The 27487-nt window shown below is 30.6% G+C and overlaps 1 protein-coding gene and 1 pseudogene across 2 annotated transcripts; both read left to right on the forward strand.

Annotated features, from left to right (window-relative positions):
* The first annotated feature begins 2207 nt into the window (after positions 1 to 2207).
* Positions 2208 to 7830, forward strand: LOC111369310 (proteasome subunit alpha type-3). 2 transcript variants are annotated; one of them, XM_022990786.1, is made up of 9 exons: positions 2208 to 2475; positions 2580 to 2663; positions 2906 to 2979; positions 3963 to 4049; positions 4134 to 4218; positions 4374 to 4420; positions 4853 to 4918; positions 6733 to 6826; positions 7592 to 7830. In XM_022990786.1, the coding sequence occupies exons 1-9, from the start codon at positions 2332 to 2334 to the stop codon at positions 7661 to 7663; spliced, it is 753 nt and encodes a 250-aa protein (XP_022846554.1). In that variant the 5' UTR covers positions 2208 to 2331; the 3' UTR covers positions 7664 to 7830. The 2 variants fall into 2 exon arrangements, with proteins under 2 accessions (XP_022846554.1, XP_022846560.1); XM_022990792.1 differs by having other exon boundaries at positions 2209 to 2475; positions 6736 to 6826.
* Positions 7831 to 9384: 1554 nt separating this feature from the next.
* LOC111374853 lies at positions 9385 to 27387 on the forward strand (annotated as a pseudogene).
* The last annotated feature ends 100 nt before the right edge of the window (positions 27388 to 27487 follow it).

Genomic DNA, 27487 nt, shown 5'->3' on the forward strand with positions numbered 1-27487 from the left:
CATTAAAACGGAAGATCAAACTAGGGCCTAATATTTTAAACCAATGTATAGTATTTAATATTTATCTTTTTCATTTTATGTTAAAATTTAATATCATTTGAAAAAATACTGGTCATGCACCTAAAAAATGAAGTCAAATTTGGTAAGATCATTTTGCTTGATTAAATATTTGCCTTTACGGACATGATTTATGTCATTAATATATCTTTACATTTGGCAATGTTTTTTTCTCCAATGCACTACATAACAAATTCAGGGCCCCTTTTTCCTTATAAATAATACCTACAAACTCATGACAAGTCGGTACATATTTGATCTAGAATGAACAAAATTGATAATTGTTATACCATGTTTGCATTTGTATCTTAAAGTTTCTCATTCTCTATAAGGATCATAGCTATGAAAAACTATATTTTTTCATTATCAACTTGTTCGATTTGCAAATTTAATTGTGGCCCCTAACTCAAAATGTCTGCGTCAACCCTGCATTTCTCTCTCTCTCTCTTTAATCAAACATGTTCAATAAAATTATATTACACACAAATTCAATTTTTTTCTTTTTTTTAATAACATATTTTCCATCAATTTACTATTTTAAAATACATTATTAACCAAAAAAGGACTCAAAGAGGTGCTTAGTAGAAAGTGAAAATTACATTCAATCATGTTTTTCAACTTCCAATTTCAAAAATCAGGTTTAAGAATTAATTATATAAAAATTAGATCATAATTTTTTTTAATATTAATAATAAATTAATTAACCTACCACCATCAATCCACCCACGCCAACAAACACTAATTCATTTCACACCATCTCATTTTACATCAATCTATTCTATTGCATCATTTCATACCTCCGTCAGCAACTAGAACCGGTGGCACTATGCAGGACAGGCATTGCATTGTCGCCTAGTGTCGGACGAAGAAGCAATGCACTCCCATCGTTGCTGCTTCATGTGAAGTGACGATGTGCCTCTGTTTCCTTGATCACCACTACGAATGAAGCAGTAGCGATTCCTGCTCTGTGGCATCACGCTTCCTGCAGTTGTGATGGTGCGCTTTGCATTCTGTCCAATTTTCTTTTCAACTATTTTCTCTTATTTTGTTTGTGCTGTGTTGATGGTTGTGCTGTGGTGTGGTAGAGGAAAAGATGATGGGGGATTTGAGGAGGTGGTGGGGATTTGTGGCTATAGACTATGGTAATTGTGCAATAAGGTTTGAGGATTTTTTTGGTGAGGTGGTGGTTACGATACGATGGTGGGTTGTAGTGGTGGTAGTACAGGTGGTTGGTGTAGGTGGTTGATAGAGGTGAGGTATTAATTTTGGTTTTGGTTGGAGTGGCGGTGGTGGCACCTTCCATATTTTGGTGGTGCAGGTGGAGGTGCTAGCAATGGTGTGGAAGTGGAGGTGAGGTGAGGACGATGGTGGTGGTGGTCGTGGATCCGGTAGTTGCGATTTGTGACCAATAAATAATATGTGATCAATTATTTGATGTTATGACTAATAAATTAAATATTTTGTAACCAATAAATAATATGTAATTGATAATTTGTGGCCAATAAATAACATATGACTTAAAAATTTGAATCGTGATTTATAAAATTTTGACTTGTGATCGATAAATAAATTGTGACTTACAAATTTTTTGATTTATGATCGATGAATAAATTATGACCTATAAATTATTTGATTTGTGACTGTAAAATGATACTATAAAATAATTTGCGACCTATAAAAATTTTAATTCGTGATTGAGAAATAATTTGTGACCAAATTTTATAAAATTGTGACCTTAATATATTTAATTAATAAAATATATATTTAATTAATTATTTTATAAATATAATTTAATTAATATCTGAATTTTTAACTTTTAAACCGTATTTCTTAGTTTTGAAATGTGTAATATTTAGTCCTTGTTTGAGCCTATTCTTGTCAAAAAATGCATTTTTGAATCGTGTATTGATGGAAAATGTGTGGTTAAAAAATAAAGAAAATTTTCGAATTTATGTGTATATATTATTTTAATAAAAAATATGTAATTAAAATATAATCAAATTATTGCTGAAAAATGTATTTTGATAAAAATAATGGATCGAACAACTGCTAAATCTGTCAAACCATTTTAGTACCAGTGGGCCAAAATCAAGGCCCAGTGATATAACTGTAATTTCAACATATATTTTCCATTTATTTTCTATTTATTTTAATTTTCTCTCCGCGCCCCCAACCAAGTCTGTCTTGACCCCAAAGAAAACCCACTCTGATTCGGAGCTCAATCGAATATACATAAATATTACATACACACAGAGAAGCAGTATATAGAGAAAGATGAGCAGCATAGGCACGGGTTACGATCTTTCAGTGACGACATTTTCTCCGGACGGTCGCGTTTTCCAGATCGAGTATGCTGCGAAAGCCGTCGACAACAGTGGCACCGTCGTCGGTATCAAATGCAAAGATGGAATCGTTTTGGTATGCATATGTGTCTGTATAATTATGTGATATTAATTAACTTTAGTTCTCAGGATTTCTGATTTTTTTCTTTGTTAATTACGATGTGTATAAAACTTATATAGGGAGTGGAGAAGCTGATTACTTCGAAGATGATGTTGCCTGGTTCCAACAGAAGAATCCATGCCGTCCATCGCCATTCCGGCATGGTAACATTTTTCTATATCTTTCGGTTATTAGAAAATGAACTTACATAGCAAAAGAAAAAAGAAAAAAAAAATAGGAATTACGAAATCCTGGATTAATAAACCAGTAGAAGAGGATATAATTATGAAGAATTAGATGTGCTTAGATGATAAGCTGTCGCAGCTTGATGGAATTCATTTATTTTATTCTATTGCTGTCTAATTGAAGTTTATATGTGTCCTTGCTGATGTACTTCTATTTGCAGGCGGTTGCAGGATTAGCTGCAGATGGCAGGCAAATTGTAGCACGAGCAAAATCTGAAGCAACTAACTATGAGAGGTTTATTTTACAGCTATCTTGCATACTGCTCTGTTTCTGTATTCTGCCTTTTTCTAGTAAATTTAACATGCTGTAACTTACTGAATCGAGACTGATTCTGGAGAATGGTTATCACACACTACCAGATATTTATCTCATCTTAAAGGAGTACGATGACCTTTGTGTTTCCATAATCAAGATAAAAATTTAAATTTTCCTTGTTAAAGCCTCTGTGTTGCTGCAGGACCAGTGTGGTGAGTGATTTCCTACAGTAGAGGACATAAATCTGATTATAGGAAGTGGAAGAAAAGGATAAGATCTATTTGGGCTTTACCAGGGACTGGAATATGTGAAACATCGTTTTAAGGTTTTATAGTGCTCAGGATAGTTGACAGATGGACGATGCTGAGAATTTTTTGTTAATAAAGAGATTATACAAGTATGGTAGTGTATGTGACTGAACAAAGGAAAAGTAGTTCATCCTCTTGTACATAAACATTCAAATTATGAAAGGACCTTCAACTTGTGAAACCGAATGAAAGAAAATCGAAATGTCACTAAATAGCTTAGAAGATACCGCACAAAGACTAAATCACCAATTACACTTTTCCTTTGACCAAAACCCTGATTAACAGGAGTAAAATTAGAATTATGAATTGTGCACACTAATAGAGGAAAGAGACATTAGATATATTTTTGCAGCTACCAAAGACCAACATGGATCAGGGAGAGAGAAAAATTGTGGTTGCATATATTATTACTCAATGTCATAGAGGGGGTTTTAGGATTTTTCTCAGCATTTATACCCATGTGAAATACCTGATGCTACCGCCTTTTTCTCTGCTGTTGGATAAAATCTTTGGATTCCCAGAAGCTTTCAACTCAGCAAACAACAGTTATTTTTACTTGAAATCATTTTCAGTCAATATGATCATGTACTGCTGTCAAACAGTTACCTATTTCCACGTCTCTTTCTTATATTTTGCCATTATCTGGCTTTGCAGTGTGTATGGCGAGCCAATTCCTGTAAAAGAACTTGCAGAACGTGTTGCTAGTTACGTCCATCTATGTACACTGTATTGGTGGCTGAGGTTTATTACTGCACCTGATCATATTTCGAATGCTTACTCCTATTGAACTTCGTTCTACATTTGATCCTAGTATAAATTTTGTAGGCCTTTTGGAAGTGGGGTAATTCTGGGAGGTTATGACAGGGATGGACCACAGCTGTACATGGTTGAACCTTCTGGGGTTTCCTATGTGAGTTGATTTATTACCATTATTTGCAAATGATAAGTATAGCATTTAATGGTTATTAAGCCCGAGAACTATGAATTACTTCATATAGTTGGTAACTTGGTACTGTTTGTTGAGAATTTTCTCATTGTGTTTATTTGTTATACCATTTGTTGTAGAGATACTTTGGTGCTGCAATTGGGAAGGGCAGGCAGGCTGCTAAAACGTAAGAAATTTCTCTGTGCATGTTCATACCCCATATTGTACTTCTATATGATCCCACCTACTATTTATAACATATAGAGGAACCAAAACTGAAAAATATAACATATGAATTTGTGCCTCCCATGCTGATGGTGCGGTGCAATTTCCCTTCTCTCCTTGCTGTATTTTGTTGCTTCATTTTTTAAATTATCCAAAGCAGATTAGGACTGTTTTACTAAATATGAATTTGTTTATACAACTGAAGCAGCAATTCTGCCCCTTAAACGATTATACAATTTATTTATTTATTTGTTATTATTATATATATATTTTTTAAGTTATATAATTTAACTTTTCAGATAATATAGCATTTACTCGTTCATTACATTTTTTTTTTTTTTTTCTCGACAAGTTTTGTTTTAATACTGACATGGAGTCAAAACGATGTGTACAGTGAGATTGAAAAATTGAAGCTTTCTGAAATGACCTGCCGACAAGGGGTTATTGAGGTGGCCAAGATGTGAGTATTTTCTTCCAATTGAAGTGAGACATTTATATCTGTCTGGCATGAATCTTCAATCCTCTTTTTGGTTACAAGTGTTTCCTTCTCCATAGTTTTCGGTTCAAAACAGATTTAAATTTGTCAAAAATGGCTGTATACTGGGCGCAGTATCGACTCTCACTGCATTCTACTGATGAGGCTTTTGTTGCTTTTTATGTTAAAGATATGACGCTACCAATCTACCATTTTCAAAATATGATGCTAGTCTGCTTGGTCATGGTTCCCTCTCGATGTTGCAAAAATGCAGTTACATGGAAGATTGATTGATATGTAATTATGTTATGGAATCAAGCTTTTAACCTTACTTTGAAAACTGTCCACAAAAGGACAAATTTGGGGGGTCCCTGCCTTTAGTTTTGCAGCAGACTCAATTCTGTAAGGGTTGACTTCATTTAGTCTTAAGGCTGGGAATTGGATTGGCAATTAGTCCATTGATATAGGCGATAAATGAGATTTTTAAATACCACCAAGCAAATTTGAGAACTAGCTCTTGCGGCTATTTTCATTTCATTGAAGTAGTTCCTGACAACATTTATATATGAACTCTGAAATCTAGTTGTTTTGGGGGGAATGTAGATTGGCTTGATGATATAAGATGATAATGGTCCTGGGTGAGCCGGTTATAATTGATTGAGAAGTGGAGAACGAGAGAAGGGTAAAAAGATTAGTAAATAAATCTAGAGTGGCATGGCTTCATGTGATTTCAAGAGTGCCTCAAAAATGTTTTTGACACTAAATGAAATAGTTCAATTAATTTTTGAATATACATGTATTTTATGAGCTGCAAAGTAGATCTTATTCTAGAAATTTTTATGCCAGATTGACTATCTGGAACTTTTGTTTGTGAATTAAACCTAATATAGAATCACATGCATATGGATAGCTTCATCTTTTTATTTTATTTTATTTATTTATTTTATTGAGAGCATGTTTGCTAAGCCAGGCTTTTCTTTATAAGTTACATTCTTTTGAGTTTTAGTTTAGAGGCGGCTCACCTTACTTCATGGAAAAGTAAATTTGCTTCTTTTTTAGGCTTACCCAAATGTGCTCTCTTGCTTGTCTTTTATTTAGGCTATGTTTGAGCCACATTTTTTCAAAAAAATACATTCTTAAACAGTGATTTGACATTATTTCAACCACACATTCTTTAATAAAATAATATTACACGCAAATCTAAAACTTTTCTTTACTTTTTAACCACACATTTTCCATCAATACACTATTCAAAAATGCATTCTTAGGAATATAATGTAGTTCAAATAAGGGCTTAATTTATAAACATAATTGGTCAAACCTACTTTTTATCCACACAAAATCCACAAGTATTATCCATTTATCTACTTATTTTTTCTATTTATAATTAAACCATTTATAATCACTTCTTAAACATGATTATCTGGCTTTTTATAGATTTTAAGCATTTTTGCAAAAGTAGACCGTTTAAAGTAAATTTAGCCCTTGTTTGGCCCCTATTTCCTAAAAACTTTTTCGAAACTCATTTTCAACTACATATTTAATCGGATCCATGATTTTTATCAATTTTTATCAAAATCTACTTTTTATGCAAACCAAACACAGGCTTTATTTTTGTAGTTATAGAATGAGTTATCAACATATGTGCCACACCAAGTTTGTCCCGTTTTTGAAACTATAATGACCTCAACAATTCTAGAAACCAATAGTTTCTCATAAATCATCTTATTTTCTCATTTTGTTTTAAATTTGGTTTTAACGGGCATAATCTTTTAACTTATGTTGTACTTTCTAATAAGCAGAATTTACGGAGTTCATGACGAGGCAAAGGACAAGGCCTTTGAATTGGAAATGAGTTGGGTCTGTGATGAGTCTAACCGCCAGCATCAAAAGGTACATGCTAAATATTAGTACGCCTTTTTCTCCTTGTGACTTTTAGGCATACCACTTGTACTAATCTAAAAGAACATGCTCATGTGAAAAACCACCTATTTGGTATTATGTTTTGATCATTCTACATTTTCCTTTAGCCAGTCTATGAGATCTTGATCATAAAATCTAGTAATTTTTTTTCTAGAAAATATAAAGATTATTAAATATGTATTCGATTGTTTATATTATACTTTAATATGTTTAGCCATTAAATAGACTAGTAAATATACAAAGACCTTTCATTGATGTAATATTTTCATTGCAAACAAACATTTCTTTCTCCTCTTAATCTTATCTTTCGAAAAGTTGAAGCTTAAATTTAAAAGTATGTGCTGTTAGATTAGACTACATTTAGAATATTTAACTATTATCTTCAGCAAGTCCACACTCACGTGTAGACGGATTTTCTTCATCAAAGCCTAAGGTGGACAATTTTATTTAAATGGGTGGCGATGAGACTAAGACCTACTCTGTTACTATGTTGAAACAGTTGATCTAAAAACTTAAACTGTTAAATATGATCAAATGTTAATTATTTAAATCTTTTCTTCAACACTTGGCAATAATATTATGTTATAATGTCTTGCTTGGGGCTTTAATTATTTGATGTGTATATCGAAATTTTAGTTCTCGTGCCACTTCAATATTTGGTTTATGTTATATATACTAAGTATTTGTCAATACTTCAATTGTTGATATCATTGGAGCAAATCGTGATTGTCTCAGGTTCCAGATGATATATTGGAGGAAGCAAAGGCAGCCGCTAAGGCCGCGCTTGAAGAAATGGATGCGGATTAGTCTCTCTAATTTTGCAATTTTCATTTGAGACTTGGTTATGTTTTCTCCTGTGTCAAACTCCTCTTCATTTGTGGCAGTAATTGGATTTAGATGCTTGTACTATTGCTATATTTATGTTTCCAACACGATGTTTTGTTCAATGCAACTCTTATTCTTCTGTTTGGCAATTCTTAGAATCAGATTTTTAGTAGATTTTGATAAAATTTGTGGTTGAAAAGTAGTGAATCTCATAAGATGTAAGGTCAAAATTAATTGTTGATTTTGACTTAAGTTAAAATTTTAATTTTAATTTCTATCAAATAGGCGCTTAATTCGTAAGGGCTTCCCTCTCTCCATGTTTGTGCCACTTTTGACTAACCTTAGAGGTGTCAATCTGGGCCATATACAAGAAACCCTGTCGGTGTTTGCCATGGCACAGCCAACCTCTGGAGAATCGGGTGGCTTGATCGGGCAGATAAATGCTGGGCCCATAAGTATAGCCCTTAATCATGATTTTCATCAAAAAGGATTGTTAGTATGATTTAAAGCAGGATATAAATATCTAAATAGGGTTGGGCGTGGTCTAGTTGGTTCGGTTTTAATGAGAATCGAATCGGATTTGAAATTTTTGGATATTTAGTAAGTGAAATCGTCGGATTCAAATTTAATTATGTAACCGTTTGGGTTCGATTCCATTCAATTTGATTGGGTTTCACTTGGATTCTGGGTTTCATATTATAATTAATTTTTTTAATATTTACAAATCTACATTAATTCAGTTAATGACATATTCAATTTTAGCTCTTATAAAATAATATAGTATAATCTCAAGTGATTTTTGCGTTTCTCTTTTCTGAGTTTTTTATAGATTTGATTGTTAAAGTTACAGAAAGAGAAAGAGAGTGATCTCACAATAATTAAAAAAGGGGATGTTGAGTTTCAATTCGATTTCTTTAAAACAAGAGAAACGACACTACGATAGAATAACATATATTTAGGTAAAATTTAGATCGATTTGATTAAATATGATTTGGAGTAGAAATTAGAAATAGGAAAATCATATTTTTAGGTTTGAGTTAAATTAAATAGTTAGCAAATTTATTTTAAAAAATAAAAAGGAAAATTGTGGCTAAGGTACCAAACCTTTTGTTTATCAACAGACTTTGCCCAAACATTTTATTTGTACCATCGTGAGCATGAAACCTTTAAAAAATTCGCAGCTCAATATCAAATTGACGAAAACCGTTAGTCTGGCCGTGAGTTGACTAAGAAATGAAAATTTTTATAATATTGAAGGCATTTTAGTCAAAACACAATTGCCCTTTACAAAATTCTTCTTCTCTTCTCTCCATTCCTCTCCTCTTTCACATAAACCCATCAAAGTTCACCCATCCTGTCGACAACCATCCTCCACCCATCTTCGGTGTCGCGCCACCGCGGCAAATCACCTGATCTGGAACATTCATCCAGATCCGAAAGATCCAGTGTCGAAAAGGATGACTCGGGCTACAAACCCAAAAAAAAAAAAAAAAAAAAAAAGGAAGCATAATCCTGAATTTCGAGCCTTGTACCTATCAAACCAAGTCCTTCACTGCCACTAAACAACATAACATCTCTTGGTATAGAAACCCAGTCCTTCTGGGCTAACATTTCTTCTGTGATATTTGCGATCTTTGTATAGAAACGCATTACGCATACATAGTAAGAAGTGAGAAAAAGAAATTTCTTTGTACAATGATTGAATGGATCCTATTTCGACCATAGAATCTAACAAGTCAACTCACCCCCTCTCCCCCGGCGTCCCAAACTCTACAAACTTTCCAGACACAGAAAAAGGAAATCTAGAGAGCGAGAGCAAAGGAAGACATCCATCTGATCGCATTTATTGTGGTGGTATTGCGACAATAATGGTGGATTGTTTTGGTGGGATTGGGGGATGGGTGTCGGAGGTTTGTGGGGGTAATTTTTAGAATGGCTGGAAAATTGTTTTTATTTTTTACAATGGCCTCTTTTATCAAAAATACTATTTTGCCCTTACTATAGTTATTTGCAAGATGTATTTTATATCTTTAAGGATTTATCAATCAGAACCTATATTTATATTTTTCAATCTTTCAAATACCTTTAAATATTCTTTGTATCTTGATAGTTCTTCAAAGATTATAGGTTGACCTTTCTTGGTTATATATCCTTTAACTAATTCTTTTGAAATTTCTTCTTGTATATTTCTATGTTTGGTTATGATATCTTCTACCTTTCTTATCTCTCTATGAGTTCCTACAGAATCAAATCTTATATTATTTCTACAATTATAATCTATATCTCTATATATTTCTTCAATTTTTTCTTTACCAACAGGAAATATATCTTCAGATTTTTCATCTAATTTAAATAAAAACGAGACATCTTTTTCATCTAAAAATAAAATAAGATTATTATCATCATTAGTAGTGGAAGTGGATGCTTGTGAATTGTTCATCAGAATAATTAAAGCATAAGCATATAAAAATAAGTAAATAACTTACAGTAATCAAATGGAAGTAAACAGGTTTTCTCTCCAGTATGCTCTTATAGATGCTTTGCATGTACTTAATCAATCTTCTGAATCAAGTAAAGGTTTAAAATGTTTTTTGAAATCATTTGGGTCCACAACTGCTTGCGCAAAAAGCTTTTCAATTAAGGTTGCATTTCTCACTGTAGAGAACTAACCGTGTTTCCATAGACGCTATCTCACAGTATCCAGAGTCTCTGTTTTCACCTCTATCCAAACTCTTTTCAAAATCAAGTTCCTACTTGGAACGAAATTTTAAAAGATAACTCACACACAAGGTGCTACAATTTTGTTAAAAAATTGCCTTTTCCCCTAAACTATTCATCAAAAACGGGTACTTTGGCATGGCTAACATCCATTCAAAATCAATATTTGAAAATCTTTTAAAATCTCTATCTGTACTACCGAGGAATCATGAGAAACTTAACGAAATCCTTTTATGAAGGCTTTGTTGAACATAACAAATTTTACTTTGATATTCATAAACTGAAATTGTACATGCTTACAAACTATATTTACATACCTTTGATACTCACCTTATGAAGTTTAGAACTCCATAAGTGATTACCTTATTACACGCTTTACTATCTTCAAGCTATCTAATATTTTTCTGAATACAAGTGGTATATACAGATTACAAAAGATCTATCTCTAAGATGTGTTTCCTCTGAGTGTTTTAAGAGATAAGTTCTTTCGAGCCTCTCTCCTTCTTCCTCCTTGCCTCCTTTTATAGAAGCCTTTGGGAACCTTATCTTGACAAGTGTTTTCCACCTTTCTTTGTTGGATAGCTAGACCATCTTATCTCCACCGAATTTTTCCATTATCTTCTTGCTAGTGGACCTCTCCTTTTGAAATTAGATGCCTTATCTTTTGAGTTTGTCTGTCACTTGTAACAATTGGTGGGGAGTAGTCACAATTATGGAGACTTTTCATGCACTATCTTCTGTCTTTTAGTAGCCACAGTTTTTCTTTAATAAATTTCTTTATTAAAGTAGTGATAAAGGGCTACTTTTGTCACCATCACTTTTTCATTTTCGAATCAAAGAATTCTGCAGGGAATTCTTCATCATTAAGGGATGCTTGACTCATATCTTCAACTACACAGTATTCACAATGGTGATCACTGTAGTTCCAAAGTAATTTGCATAATTCTTTAGCCATATCTTCTGATCCATGCACTTGGTTAGAAATAATTGCAGATAATAAATGGTCGAGATAACAAATATCTTCTTCCTTGGTAGCCATCATTGCATTGGAATAGATAATATGATCTTCAAATGGATAAACCCATATTTTTTCTTTCTCAATAATTATCTGAGTTACATGTTTAAATATCTCTTTGTACCCTTTTACTCTTCTGTAGGGCATCATATTTAGAATAACTTGATATCCTTTTTTAACAACCTTTTAATTGGTTGGTGAAAAATGTTGATTTGTAAGTCCCATTTTTATCACATAGAACGATGGATGCATATATTCAAGAATGGGATCTCATTCCATGGTTGCTGAATGGAATCTGATATATATATCTGTTGTCTTGACGACTTCAGTATATCTTTTAACAGCTTTCCTAATGTTGGTTGGAAGTTGAGCTATCTCTTTGAGATCTTTGCTAGGATATATACAAAATATATTTTCTATCTCAAAACAATTTCGAACCCAGTTGATTGGTGCTCCTGGATAAAAATTTATCTTGTTGTATTTTGAATAGTGGAGAGTCTTCATCCACTTTCCAATCTCCAGATACCAATCTGATAAAATATTAAAAATAACAATAAAGAGTGTTACTTCTTCATGGTTCTTTTTGTTTCATGGCATATCTTGACAATATCTTTTGAATCTATCCTTTCAATAGAAAGTTTAGATTGAGTTTGACTCTGTGAAGAGCTACCTTCTCTTTTGATATCTTGAATATCTTTATTACCAGTAATATGTTCAAGTTTTCCCTGTGAAGGGGTTCCTATTACCTTCTTTTTTTTCCCTTTATCCTCGGAGAGAGCGCTAGTATTCACAAATCCCTGCGAAGGGATACTAGACTTGGTACAAGTAATTCCTGCCTCAAGGGCTATATTTTTGCCTTGAAGGCTATCTTGGATATTTTGAATTTGTGTTTCCAAATAGGAAACTTTTATCTCAAGTATTTGGACTTTCGTCCTTAATTGTTCTAGCTCCATCCCTGCTAAGATAATCATGAAAAAAGTTAGTTTTACCTTTTATGTATTCAATATCAAATTTGAAATATGAGAACCAAATTTGTATCCTAATAATATATCTACTGGTAATAGATGGATCAACATTATTTTTCAAAAAGGCTTTAACTTGACCATTATCAGTTCTAATCAAGAACTTCTTTTGTAATAAATAATTTTCATATTTTTGAACTCCTCTTTTTACAGCAATGAGTTCTTTTCCATTTGTCTCATATCTTATTTCAACTTCTTTGAATGTTCATGATGTATAACTTGCAAGTATCTCAGGACAAGAACAATCTTTTTCACATTTATATTCTTTATGATTCTTTTTAACATTTAACACTGCTCCCCAGTAATAATCTGAAGCATCAGTTTCAAGGATAAAGAAATCTTCTTCTTGTGGTATTACAAGTTTGGGCAATACCTTTAATTCTTCTTTAACTTTCCTTATATTTTCACAATCTTATTTTTCCCAAGACCACATAATATTTTTCTTAACTTTGGAAGAAAATAATTTTTCAATTTGGCACAATTTTCAATGAATCCTTCAACATAATTTAATAAACCAAGGAAACTTTGTAATTGTTTTTTATCTTTGATTTCTTCAGAAAATTCTTGAAATTTTTCTCCAATATGAGATTGCAATTGCAATTCTCCTTCTTTTATAAATAATTCTAAAAATTCTATTTCTGTTCTAGCTATCTCAGCTTTCTTTTGAGAAAGTGTAATACCATGTTTTTTCATAATATAACAAAATTTCTCAAGATGTTCAATATGTTCATCAATATTATTTGAATGAATAAGTAAATCATCAACATATGCAATACAGAAATGAGTAATTGGTTTGATTACCTCATCCATTCTCCTTTGAAATATTTGTGGTGCATTTTTCAACTCAAATGACATTACATTCCATTCATATTGTCCTAAAGGATTGCGGGTACTAAATGCAGTTAGTGGTTTACTTTCTTCTGTAAGCATGATTTGCCAAAACCCTAACTTACAATCAAATTTTGAAAATATCTTTTTGTTCTGTACTTGTTTAATAAGGGTGTCCTTATTTGGTAAGTAGTATCCATCAAATTTAGTAACTTCATTTAATTTTTTTTGTAATTTATCACCATTCTGGCTTTTCCTCTTTTTATCTCATTATGTTTTCTAACCATAAAGGTTGGGCTACTATGTGGACTTTTACTAGGCCTGATTAATTTGGCTTCTAGCAATTCTTTTATCTGGTCTTTAAATTCTTTTTGGTCATCTACACTATATTTCATGGGTTTGACTCTAACAATAGTGTCTGGATTGGATAATTCTATCTTTGCCTTTACTTTATCAGTATTCCATTTTTCTAACGGATTTTCAGAATATGTTTTAGAAATTTCTTTTTCTAACCTTTTTGCTGTTGTCATCTTTAAGACTGTAACTGGTTTAAATTTTTCTGTACTCCAACATCCACCACGCTGGGTTGAGGAACTCTGATGGTTTATATCTGTATATGCTATTGTAATAGCTTTATTTATTTTTGGTATAAATATTTTATGTGTACAAGGTGTTGTGAACATATACTTATCAATATATTGTGTAAATGATGCATATTTTAATAGGAAATTTTGTCCTAATAAAATATCATATCTAATTGTGGTTGACATATATATTGTATCAACAAATACTTCTCTAAAGGAAATTAGAAAATGTACTTGCTTAGCATATTTGCTGTATATTACCTTATTTCCACCTGTTGTTGTAGCGGTGACTATCCTCTTTGAATTGTATATCCAGTATTCAGATGGTAGTACATTTGGTAAGCATAAGCTTCTTGTACTTCCTGTATCTAAGTAAACATGAAATTTAATTCTACAATAACTTTTTATATTAAGTGTAATTTCAATATATGGACTCATGGGATTAGTACTTATTACTCTTTCCACGATAATAATGATTTCATATTTTCATCTATCCTTGATATGATGATTGGATTATTATCAACTGTTATTTTTAAATATCCTTGACAGATTTTATAAGGACTATATTTCTCAAAAAAGTTTATTCCTAGTAGAATAGGTGAACGATCTACTCCATATAATTCATCTTTATATAGAATTATTTCTTTAGTATATTCTTTCTGATCCTCTCCTATAAGTATAAGAGGGAACTTAACATATTTTCTTATTTCAAGATTATTTCCCAAATAATCTTTAAATATATATGGTTCTGGTATTTCAAAATCTATTAAATGACTAACAAATTTAGCATTTACATGACTTTTATCTGCTCTAGTATCTATGAGGACAAGAAGATTCTTCTTAAATCCTTCTTGATTTACATATCTTGTCTTAATATAATATTGCGAACTTGACGGTTCAGCAATACTTAAATTTTTAAGTCTGCTTATCCTAGAATCTTGTCTAGAGGGAAATCTTGCAATAAGATTATCTCCTTCTAAGCTGACACTATTTCTTCTTATTAATTTTCCTTCAGAATTAATTTCTCTAGCTTGTTTGTGGAAATCAAGCATTATCTGTTCTGGTATCTTAACTTCATATTCTTGGTATTTTTTAGGAGGTATATATTGTGCTAATTCCTTAAAATCTTTATGTATGATAATGTTATCGGTAATCTTTCTTAGATTGTTATGATGGCTAGTACTAAAAGCAAAAATTGATTTTATACTTATACTAATAGCCTTACTTCTTCGTAACATTTTTAAGTTTCCAATTCTATAGTATAGATTGAAACTTTGGTCAATATTTTCATCATTTAATGATATTGCATAATTTGTTTTTACTGTAAATATTATCTTTTGATAGACTAAGTTTCCTACAATTGTTCTTAATAGAGCATCAATAGGATCTTGTAAGATTCTATTGTCCATACAGTAGATTTCTATTGGTATGTTCATACCTTCTCTAAAGAATCCTTTTACCATTATTTGGACTCTTCCTAATTCAATACATTTTAATTTGTTTCTTACGTTTTCTGGAATTTTGGATAACTTTTGGTTTACCCATTCTTTTGTAATTATGGGAATCCTTGCTTTTCCTATAGTATCTTCTATATTGATAGACATTTCTTTATAATTCATACTTACAATTATTTTATTTATTCTTAGTAAAATTCCTAAGAATCCTTGATGGAATACATCTTTTTCTTGTAGGTTTAATATCTTCTTAGTGATTCCTGTGTTTTTTTTTTAATATCAAAGGTAATTTTTTGATTTATACCTTCTATAGAGTCTTCAACTTCTTCAGTTGTTTCTATTTCTATTTCTGATTGTTGTATCTCTTGATTCATATATACTATTTCCTCATAATCTTCTTCTGATGAGGATGTATTTAATTCATAATGCTACTGCATTTACTACTTAAATCTTCAAAATATTCAATTGGTTCTATGTCACTATCTTCTTGAAATTTTTCATAAATTATAAGAGTTTTTATATTCTGTCTATATTTTTTTTAGGACATTGAAGGGCAATGTGTCTTTCTTCATTACAAATAAAACATCTACATTTCTTAATATTTCTTGGTTTAAATTTTTTATTCCAATTTCTTTTCTTGAAATATTTTTTATGTGGTTTAAAATTTCTCTTCTTGAATTTTTTTGTAGTTTTTGAATTTTCTTTTATATTTCTTATATGGTTTATATTTCTTCTTATGGCATCCAAATTGTTCAACTTGGCCATTATCATTATAACAACATAATGAATTCTTTCTTATTTTATATGCTTTTTTATTTTCTAAACTTCTCTACACCATATGCCTATCTTTCTTTTTGTAAATTCAATTCTACTTTCAAGACTATCTATTTTTATTTCTTCCTCTTCTCCTAGAGGTAATAATTTCTCATATTCTTTTAATAACTTAATTCCCCATTGGAATGGTAACTTAGTAAAATAAGATCTTGGTATAGGTTTATTTTCCTGATAATCTCCTTGATTTAGTATATAATATATTTCTTCGAATTTACATGTGTATCTTTCTAGCTCACACATATCACATATCTTTAAATTTTCCATTGCTATCATTTCTTGATTATATTCATCTTGTTTTCTTTCTTCGTCATTAGAAGTATACCTATCTCCTAAAAATTCTGTTCTTAAGATTTTTTCAAATCTTTTTAATATCTCCTGAATATTTTGTTCATTTAAACTATTTCTATTATCTAATACTTCAGTTCTATCCGCTCCATATTTTATTCTTCCTTTAATAATTTCTCGTAATTTTCTCCACCATTCAGAAACAATTCCTCTGAATGTATGTTTGATAAATCTAAAAACTGTATATGTTTCCCATTTATTGAATTGTATTGCTAAATCTGTACTTTTCATCCATGTTTCAATAGCTTTATTTTTATCTACACAGTTTAGATCTAACCATATCCCTATTGTATGGATTGGTTCATTATAAGATTTCATTGGGTTTATTTCTTTTATGTACTGTTTTCTTACATTTCCAGTGTATCTTTTCTGTGTTTTTCTATATTGGTAGATACCATCCTTATCAGGTATTGGGGTACCATAAGGATAATCTTGTTCTTCATCACTACTGAATTCTACTTTTATATTCTGACTTGAAGATGGATTAGTATTCATCTTTGTATTTTCCATTTTTTCAGTTAATTCTTCTAATTATTTTTTATATTCTTTTTACTTTTACCTGTAGATTATAAGAATTTTTGTTCTATTTCTTCTACATCTGTAATCATATATTATTTTTCTTCATGTTTTTTCCCTTTATTATTTTCCTTTTGTATTATCCTAAAATCTTGAGGTGAATTAATTATTATCCTATCTTTTCCTTTAAGATTTTTATCTAATAGAGCATTTCCTACTTGTAGATTATGTTCTAGATTTTCTAATCTTTTGTATATATCCTCAAAACTTTCATTTGTGGTATTTTTAGGTAAATAGGGATAACTAGATTTTTTATATTTTTCAACTTTTTTCAAAAATTCTTCAATTATATTTTCTTCATCTACTATATTCATCATTATTTTTGGTTCGTAACATGACTCTGATACCATTTCGTCGAAGTGTGCAGCGGAGGGGTTAATATTTTTGAGCCAATTAAAATCTTTATAAGTATTTAAAATATCACAATAGAATTTATAAAATTCACTATTTTTTATTATTACTTTTTCTTCAATAATTATATTTAATTCTTTAATTCTTCTTCTCAGATTAAGAGTTAGTATATATATATCATTTTCTGTTTTGATTGTATTATTATCTATAGAAACATTTTTATTTTTTAATTTTGGATCTAAATATTCTGTAAAGAATCCTTTCAGATCTTCTTCTAAATAGTTTAATTCACTTTCTGTTGCGTTTTTTAGATCAATAAATTTTTTTATAATATTTGGGTTTAAATAAGATTTTTGATCTATATTTTTTTGAGAACCTAATTGAAGGTTTTTATGCATTGTAGTGGCTTTGGTTGTAATTTCACAGCAAGGGGTATTTTTGGGAAGATAATTGTTAAAAGACTATTCTTCAAATGTTTATATTTTTTGGTCTAATCTTACAAATTACTCTAATATTTAGGCTATCAAGAGGCATTTCCTCAAGGTTTGTGAAGGAGATGATGACCCATTTTCCATTTTTTCTTTTTTATATTAAAATGGTAAAATGGCCATTTAACCCTTATCTTATGTAGTCAAATTATTAAATTTTTAATTTCTAGGGTCAACTGACGATTTTGATAGTCAACCTAACAGTTTCCGTCAATTTGGACTTGAGCTATGAATTTTTTAAAGGTTTGGTACTCACAGTGGAACAAATGAAAGGTTTGGACAAAATTTACTAATAAACGAAAGATTTGGTACCTTAACTGCAATTTTTCCTATTTAATATTATATTCCTTGGCTTTTGCAATTAGTGCTCCACGATACAAAACAAAAATTATAGTTATGAATTTAATGAAGAGGAAAATAAAGGGTACTGTTATTTTCATTCACATTTTTTATATGTACATCTCATCTAAGTTCATCGCTAATAAAATTTAAAAATTTAAAAAAAAAATACTATTTGAATCCACGTTATATTCCAATCTTATCCATATTAAATTCATTCATTTAAGTTCTATATATCCATATGAATTTTATATATTCATCTCATTTTAAATACATCCCTAACACTATAGATTCACACAATCTCTAAAACCATAAACTCTTTCATAGTAATTTCCAAATGTAATAAAAGCCAATGTTAACAAACCATCATTCAAGATTTACCAATATTTTACCAAAACATCCATTTTTAGGGCATAATTAGTCAGTCAAGGCCTTTCAAATTTCAAATATGGTCCTAACCCACATCACATACTCACATTTTCAAGACATGTTGAATATTTGCTATAGTCTCTAAAACCAAGATGGAAAAAAAATAAAAATAAAAAAAAATCTAAAACTCATTAATGTCTTAATGCGTTAGGAAAAAATCAAACAACAAAACACAATAAAAAGACAATCCTTACTTTTTCAAATTTCTCTTTATTATTGCTATGTCTGTACATTTTTGCTCTAACAACGTCTCTTTCATTGTTCACTAAATTCTTTATCTATTGAAGTTCTGAGTATTACAATGCTTTGAACGACAAAGGCTAAAAAAAGAAAGAAGAAGAAAGTTCAATTAAACAAGCCGAATTTTACTTTCTTTGTATGTTGAAGATATTGAAGACCTATAATCTGAAAACTTTTGGCTAATATTTCAAAACTTTAGCCACCATGGAAATTCCATTGATCTTCCCTTAAAAACACTAATAGGGCCTTTCAGCTAATCTTCATTAATGTACGTGAATTTGGGGCCACACCCATCACCTATAATTTTATTCATGTAATTTTGCTTAATCTATTATGATTCTAGTTAAACATAAATTCTAAAAGAATTAAAAAAAAAAGATTCAAGATAATTTAATGAAAATAAAAATTAATGGATCAATTTAGAGTTACGTATTTTTATTTAATTCTGTTTACGTCTATTTAAGTAAATTTACATATAATTTAAAATATAATAAAATTTTATTTTTAAAAGTATAAAAAGTGTGGATGGAAGTAGCGGTACTCAGAATAAATAACATAGCCGTTCCACCCCCATATAATCCATAAAGGAAGAAACAAACTATTCTTGTTTCCTCCTGTTGGAGCATGTAGAAATTGAGCTCTCCTCTCCCCCAACTAATTTTCCCTTGTAAACCAAAAGGGTTTTTCTTCCCAGTTGAGAAAATATGGAGAATTCAGAAGTGGAAAAAGACTCCTGCATTGCTCGCTAGACGTAAAGGAGGTATTCGGACAATGCCTTTCATTATAGGTAAATTTTATATCTTTAGTCGAGTCAAATACTGCATATAATGTGTGTGTGTGTGTGTGTGTGTGTATCTTAATTGCTCGGCACATAGAGTTTAAGCTAAGAACAATGATCCTATTGACTCATTTTCTTAATTCAGAAACTCCAATCTATTATAAACATTAGGACCCATTTTACTAAAACTCGACTTGATTTTACATTTTTCTACATAAACAAAATTAACTTCAGCATCAAAGTGCCTTCAACCAACCAACCTTCCCTATTTTTCAGGCTAGTCAACTAGTCTCACAACATTTTGTTTGCAAATTTCAACAAACACAAAAGACATAAAAAGAGTTTCGACATTGAAAATATTTTGACTCTACCATTTCATTAACTACTAAAAAAAAGAAAGAGTTGAACGGTATTTATACAAAGTTTGAGTTTGTAAACAATTTGAAATAAGTCGCCTAAGAAAAATAGGAGACTTGGACTTGGCATCTTATCATCATCAACAAATGTCAATGGGCCGTGCATCATAAAAACAAAAGCAAAATTGTTTTTGTAACTTGAATTTACCCACACGTTGTAAGGAGAGTATGCATAGACCATCCCTTATTGGACATTCATCCATCCATCGTATTATATTAAATTATGCATAGTTATGAGAATCGATTCAGTCATGAATCTGGCCATAGTGCTGGGTCGTTGGATTAATGTGTAATATTATTTAAAAATTCTACAACTATCGTCATATCTTTATCTTTTTTACCTTTCTCAAATTCTGGTGCTGCTCTTCAACTACATACTAATATTATTCTCAATCCAATTCCTATCATCGTTGTTGCCAATTGCTGTAGAAATTACTAATAACGGCAAAAGGTTGTCATCATTCACACTCTCAACAAACACATGACTGTCATTTACCCTTCAATGATATGATGCACATGACTAGGGATAGCCCGTTGTTGATTACTCTTGTTGAAGTTCTTTAACATACTTGGATAGGTTAATACTTTCTATAACGTGGAAAGAAAACTACTTATTTAATTTGATAATATAGAAGTTACTTTTGAATGCTTGCAACCACAAAACATAGTCATGTATTATTCATGGTTCTGCTTAGGTGAATATATGTAAATTAAAAAAAAAAAAAAAGGAACTTTTGGCTTTTTCATCGAAAAGAGGCCATTAATAAAATTGTCAAGGAGAAAATTTTCGACGTTACAAGTTAAATTTAAAGGAATGGTTTATTCCCCATTTTGTTGAATATCGTCTCTAATTAATGACTTGTGACAAGTCTAACATATCTTGGTAATTGAAAATGGACGTGTGGGAGTACTTTTATTGCTTTGATACTTAATTTTGGTTGTATATTGATTATTTTAAGAAAAATTCGATGTTGGATGATATATGAAAAAAGGGAACATATTCGATTGATAACGACTAAAAAGGAACGAATTAAGGATTTTGGGGATTAAGTTATTTTATAATTGAAAGATGAAGGATTCATGATGCAAATAGGAAGGGACTTGAGCTAAATCAATAGGAAAATTTAGTGCCCAACTTGCATGGGGAGGAAAGCATTAAACCATGCGATCACAGGGTTTATACTACGCACACATGAGAAGAGAATTTCTTGCTGGTATTCAGGGTGAATACTTATAGCCAAAAAATAAAAATAAAAATCCCTAATGTAAGTCAATTTTACATGGAATATTGTGATTCGTGCACCTAATCTTGGAACCATAAATTGAAATTTGGGTGATGTCTTACTATTCCCAAACATTTTTTTTTTTTTTGTAATTTTATGATGTTTGACTAATTTCTAGATAATAGGATTACGATAAACATTATATTTTGAAGTTTTAACTACTGTTTGACTCATATTTTAATCAAATTTGAATTTGAGTCTAAGTCAAACAATAAATATTAACTATATTTTTCATGAGTCTCACAACTTTTCAAACACACATTTCAAAAATTTCTATCAAAATCTACTAAAAATCTAATTTGAATCCCTGCCAAACAACCACTTAAAATTAATTTTACTTTGATGTTAAATACTTAAAGCTTGTTTGGGAGTGATTTTGCACCCCAAAAATTGATTTTTTAACCGTTATTTCACTATTCCAGCCGTAAAGTTTGACTTCTTCTCTCACATGTGGTCCCCACTTTTCTTCTAACGGCCACAAAATCAATTCTCAAAATCACTGCCAAACGGGGCCTTATTTGACTTGATTGATTGATTGATTGCTAGGTTAGTAATGCTTTCAGATACTAGATCAATAATTGAATAAATTCGTGATTCTTTTTTTTTTTTTAGAGAAGGAATAGGAATTGTAGTAAGTATTAAAAATCTGACAAAAAATATAAATATACCGTTATGTTTTGCATGGTCTTATTAACTTTAATCCATTTTCATATATTCGCATTCTTCCTATAAATATAATAGGGTTATGTGTGGAAATATATTTAACATTATTCAATAAAAAAATTGATCCTTGAGTCTAAATAATTATTGTCAATAGCAAAATTCGAGGTCCTATTGATTTTAATTAAAAGAATGTTCATAAACGCTTCATACTTTAGTTTAACGCTTATATTTATTTAGTTTATAGAATTTAAATTTGCAATCACAATCACCATACAATTTTGTTATTCCCATTCAAGTCAATATTAAGTAGACTATGCAGTCCTCATAAAAATTATAATTTGGGCTCTTAGATCACTTTATTATTTATCTATGCTATTCATCAAATTTTAGCATAACATGGTTGGTGTGAAGCACTAAATATGATTAAGCAATATATAGCCCTTGTTTGAGCCCCATTCTTAAAATAAATTAAAAAAAAAACATTCTTAAACAGTGTTTTGATATTATTTTAACTACATATTCGTCAATAAAATAATATTCTACGCAAATTCAAAACTTTTTTTATTTCTTAACCACACATTTTTCTTCTTCAATATATAAATAGCCCTTGTTCAATAGGGATTAAAAACATATTTTTAGTAAATTTTAATAAAAATTGATAAAATATGTGGCTGAAAAATTGTAGATCAATATTTGGTTAAAATTATTTGTTGACTTTGACTTAAATTAAAAATAGAAGCATAAATAATATTGTTTACTTCACTTTACTATGTTTGGGTCGTTGAAAATATCCTCCACCACTTGATAAATGAAAATTTCATTCTTATATATCTCAATTTTCTATTATCTTCACAAAACACTAAAGAGTGACTATAATGACCAAAAAAAAAAAAAAAAAAAAAAAAAAAAAAAACTAATATATCAAGATATTTTAATAACTTGCAGTTTCACACCTTGCTTGGTGTGTCTATTGTGTTTGATAATTCCTTGTGTTTAGCTTGTTTGTATTTTAAATAGGGCTGGACAAAATTCTTGAACCGAACCAAGCGGTTCTTTTTAAGTTAAATACTTGAACGGGTATCTGAATCAGGAAACGATGAGTTTGATTCAGTTCTCGATTCTAGATTAAGAACCGAATAAAAATCGAATCTCCCTAATTTTTTAGTTAATTTATTTTAAATAAGCTAAATTATTTTATTTTTCTAAATAAATTTGCTAATTAGTTAATTTAGCTTAATCGAAAAAAATATGATTTTCCTATTTTTAATTTTCAGTTCAAAGCCAACTTAATCAAGTTGGCCTAAATTTTATCCAAATCTGTTACTCTATCGTAGTACCATTTCTACCGTTTTTGAGAAATCGAATTGAAACTCGACAACGCATCTCTTAATTATTTTGAACTCGTTATCTTCCTCTTCCTGTAATTTTAATAATCAAATCTATGAAGAACTCAATAAAAAGAGACGTAAAAGATACATAAGACTGAATTACTTTATTTTGTAAGAGCTAAGATTGAACATATCTTTAATTGAATTAATGTAACTTTGTAAATATTAAAAAGTTTAATTATAATACGAAACTTGAGAACTGAATCTAACCGAACTGAACCTTCGGTTCCATAATTAAATTTGAATCCGACGGTTCCACTAACTACATGCCTGAAAATTTCAGGTCCGGTTCAGTTCTCGTTAGAATCGATCCAAACCAAACCATGCTCACCTCTAATTCCAAACTTGTGATGTTGACAAAAAAAAGCATCAAGTGGGAACAAATCATAGTACAATTCTAAGCTTGTTAAAGTTGTTTTAAAAAAATTCTATTTGTGTTATACGATTCGCATGTGATACATCACATAAAAGTGTATATGATACGATTGTAATCAATTATATTAACACAGGATTTTATGATCAATTTTTGAAATGGTGAAGTTAAAATGAATTTTGACAAGAGGTTTTTGCTACGATTGTGCTATACGTACATAATGATTTATATACATATGAATCAGAATTTCTTCAACCAAAATAAATAAATAAATAAAATAAAATTTTCACCATTTTTTTAACACCTCATCTATATATAAACTTTATTTAAATCATTATGTACAAGTAGCATTATTCTTTTGGCAAAAACCTTAATATTTTTGTTGTTCAAGTCAAACTTTAATATTGTACTGAAACTCATCGAGAAATCAAGTCAATTATCCTTTTCGATAGTTTAATGAAACTTATTTACTTGTTCAAACTCTAATTACTAACCTTTGTTCTATGGTCGTGTTACAATATCTCGTGAACTCTACTAGCAAGTTACCAAAATAATGTATCTTAAGCTCATTCATATCTTGTTTATGGTCAAATTAAATATTTCTTGAATTTGTAAGCTTGCTTGAATTTACAATGTACCTAAGAGTATACAATATCATACTCTAAAAATGGAGAAAAGAAGCAAAAAAGAAAACATGAAAAATGAAAAAGAGACAAAATTATAACTCAAGATGGCTGGAAAGATAAATTTTATTCTGAAGAGCATAATCTTTACTATGTAAAATTATTCAATGCTTATAATTTGCTCAAAACTAAGTAGGAAGCTTTCTAAAGTAATTTACAAAATTAAGTTTGTCTAACAAATTCCCTTCTTATGACAAGTATAAATACAAGACTATGTTCCATATGTCATACAATAACAAAACATATTTTTCTTCTACTCCAACACTATATTTCCCAAGTTTCTACACAACATAAAAATGCAAGGCTCACATTCGGAGAGAATGGTAACATTTTTCTTAAAAGTTTGTTACTTTGTGTTTTTACCTTATATTGCTTATGATAATGTCTGATTGTTAATATAGGCACATTTTACTACTAGCTAATTAATGTTAATCCTTATTGCTTATTAAACAGTCTTGTGTTACATGAAAAATAATCATAAATTATTCTTTCAAGGGAGAGTTATATATAAAATTAAGTCATTTGAACGAGAAAATAATATATACGGGGATACAAAAAGTCTCGTCAAGATCTAAGTCTAATTTCATTGTAATTTCATATATGTAACAATACTCTACCAAAATTCCAAATGTATTCACATAAATTCTCAATTTGAAAGATATTATACATTTGTAGGTTAATTATTTTAGTCAATAGATAGTTTTGAGTAGGACATGGTAAACTTTATCGCTGCTTGCTCTATCCATTGTTTCGAGTATATAATAGCCAATTCTTAAAAACATTTAAAGGATATTCAGTATAAAGATACTGATATGTCAAATTGGATGAGCCAGCCAGCCCTAAACTGCTTGGCTTGCCCTAAAAAAGCTCAACAACGTTAACTGGGCGACCTTGTCCACTCATTTTGACATGACTAAAAAAATAAATATAATTTTCATATCAAGATGGGATACAATTACTTTTTGGGTTGTATGTTTTGTAGTTTGTAGTACTTATATAAGTTTGGGTTCTATGAAGAATAAGCAGATATTAAGTTATATATATCCTATATAATGTGTGAATTAAAAGCATGTGTAACCAACGTAAAAAAAATAAAAAAATGAAAATGAAAATCTAAGCTTTGGCAGACATTCAGCCGAACCATTTTATTTGGTATCAATTTTATAATGTATAATTTAGTGTGATAGGAAACCAATGTTTTACTAATTCTTCAGTAATGAAAGACTATCAATTTTATTTTGTTCGACCTTCATCGTCCTATTATCAAACCACCTTGTTAACGGCCTATAAGCCACTAATAATTGCGTGATAACAGTTGGTTGAAACTGTCATCGAGTTCATTTATCATCATGTCCTACAATTTTATTATATCATGATCAAGTAACTCATTACAAATTTAAATCCTTAGAGAGAACAGTATATTTATTCAAATTTTATTATCAATACACAAGACGCTTTATCTAAATTTCCAACCTAATAATATGTGCAGACAAAATTTCATGCTCGCAACAAAATTTCCGAGGATGAGTGGTCGATTTGTATAGAGAAGGGTGATGAAGAAGAAACAAAGAAACAGCAGCGAATAGCAAAGGTTCCATCGATGCTGCGTGAGGTCGAATCCAACAAAAAATGTTATGATCCTCTAGTAGTTTCAATAGGCCCTTATCATCATGGAAAGCGAGAGCTCGAAGTAGTGGAGCAGCTTAAATATAAATTCGCAAAGCAATTTTGCCTTGCCTGTGGTGATCTAGTATCGTCGATGAATCAGTTATATCAAGAGGTAGCGGAGGTGGCTCACTATGCTTGAGAATGCTACGAGGAAGACTCGACTGCAAAATATAACAATGAATCGTTCACGGAAATGATGTTTCTTGATGCCTGCTTTGTGCTTCAGTTTATGTGCATCTTAACAGCGACAGAAGAAAAAGATCAACTACCCGCAATGAAGAGTTACCTTGGTGCTTTTGTGTGGAGGGACTTGTTCTTGCTAGAGAATCAAATTCCTTTACTAGTACTAAAAGTTTTGTTGAAATTCAGGTTCGATGGTAATACAGAGTTGATTCAGAAATTCCTCGACCTTCCCACCAAAAACAAGCCGCCTGAAGAAGCTTCATGCACTAATAAGATCAAGAAATTTGTCAACGAACGCCGCTCTGATAGTCAAACAAATGACAAAAAAGAATTACAATTGGACGCAAGCCCTCACCTTCTAGACCTAATGTGGAAACAACTCGCTGAGTCACCTACTTCTCCGGTCCCAATCAGGAAGAGATCAGATCAATGGCATTCCTATCGTTCAGTAACAGAGCTCGAAGCAGCAGGAATTAGTTTCAAAGCAAGTAAAACTCGTAAAGTCACTGATGTAAAGTTCGAAGATCGCCTTGTTTATGGAACTATGTTAATTCCTCCTTTGGTGGTTGATGATTCAACAAAACCTTTGCTATTAAACTTGGTGGCTTATGAAATGAGTCCTAATGGCCCATCTGATTCTCACATTATGTCATACATTGGGCTAATGGATTCACTCATTGATCATGCCAACGATGTCAAAGAGCTCCGAAAGAAGGGAATTCTTCTCAACAATCTAGGCAGTGACGAACTCTTGGCGGCACTCTTTAACGAGATAGGTAATGATTTGGTACCTGATCTTCGTGCATATGTAGGGGTTAAGGACCAGATTGAAAATCATTGGAGGAATAAGTGCCTAGTTTGGATAGCTGAATGGAATCACAAACATTTCAGCAGTCCTTGGACTATCTCGGCTTTTCTAGCTGCAATTTTAGCCCTTGCCCTCACTATGGTCCAGACATATTTTTCTTTTTTTCCACGATCCAAAGGAGACAAGCATCTCCTACAAGGAGAAGCTCTTCATTTGCTAAAGGATTTTTTTTTTTTTTAAATGTTTGTTTTGGTTTTGTTGTGTGCTTAATCAACAGCCTGTATGTTTGGTGTAATGTATAACATTTACTTGAAGATATTTAACAAAATATTCAAAAGAA

The sequence above is a fragment of the Olea europaea genome, chromosome 2 (assembly GCF_002742605.1).
Source record: "Olea europaea var. sylvestris chromosome 2, O_europaea_v1, whole genome shotgun sequence".
Classification (NCBI taxonomy): Eukaryota; Viridiplantae; Streptophyta; class Magnoliopsida; order Lamiales; family Oleaceae; genus Olea; species Olea europaea.

What these genes read in the sequence shown, in the direction of transcription:
- LOC111369310 (XM_022990786.1), top strand. Translation starts at nt 2,332, where the DNA reads ATGAGCAGCATAGGCACGGGTTACGATCTTTCAGTGACGACATTTTCT. An exon ending in GCAAAGATGGAATCGTTTTG is followed by an intron (nt 2,476 to 2,579) that starts GTATGCATATGT and finishes AAACTTATATAG; the next exon opens with GGAGTGGAGAAGCTGATTAC. An exon ending in GGCAGGCAGGCTGCTAAAAC is followed by an intron (nt 4,421 to 4,852) that starts GTAAGAAATTTC and finishes CGATGTGTACAG; the next exon opens with TGAGATTGAAAAATTGAAGC.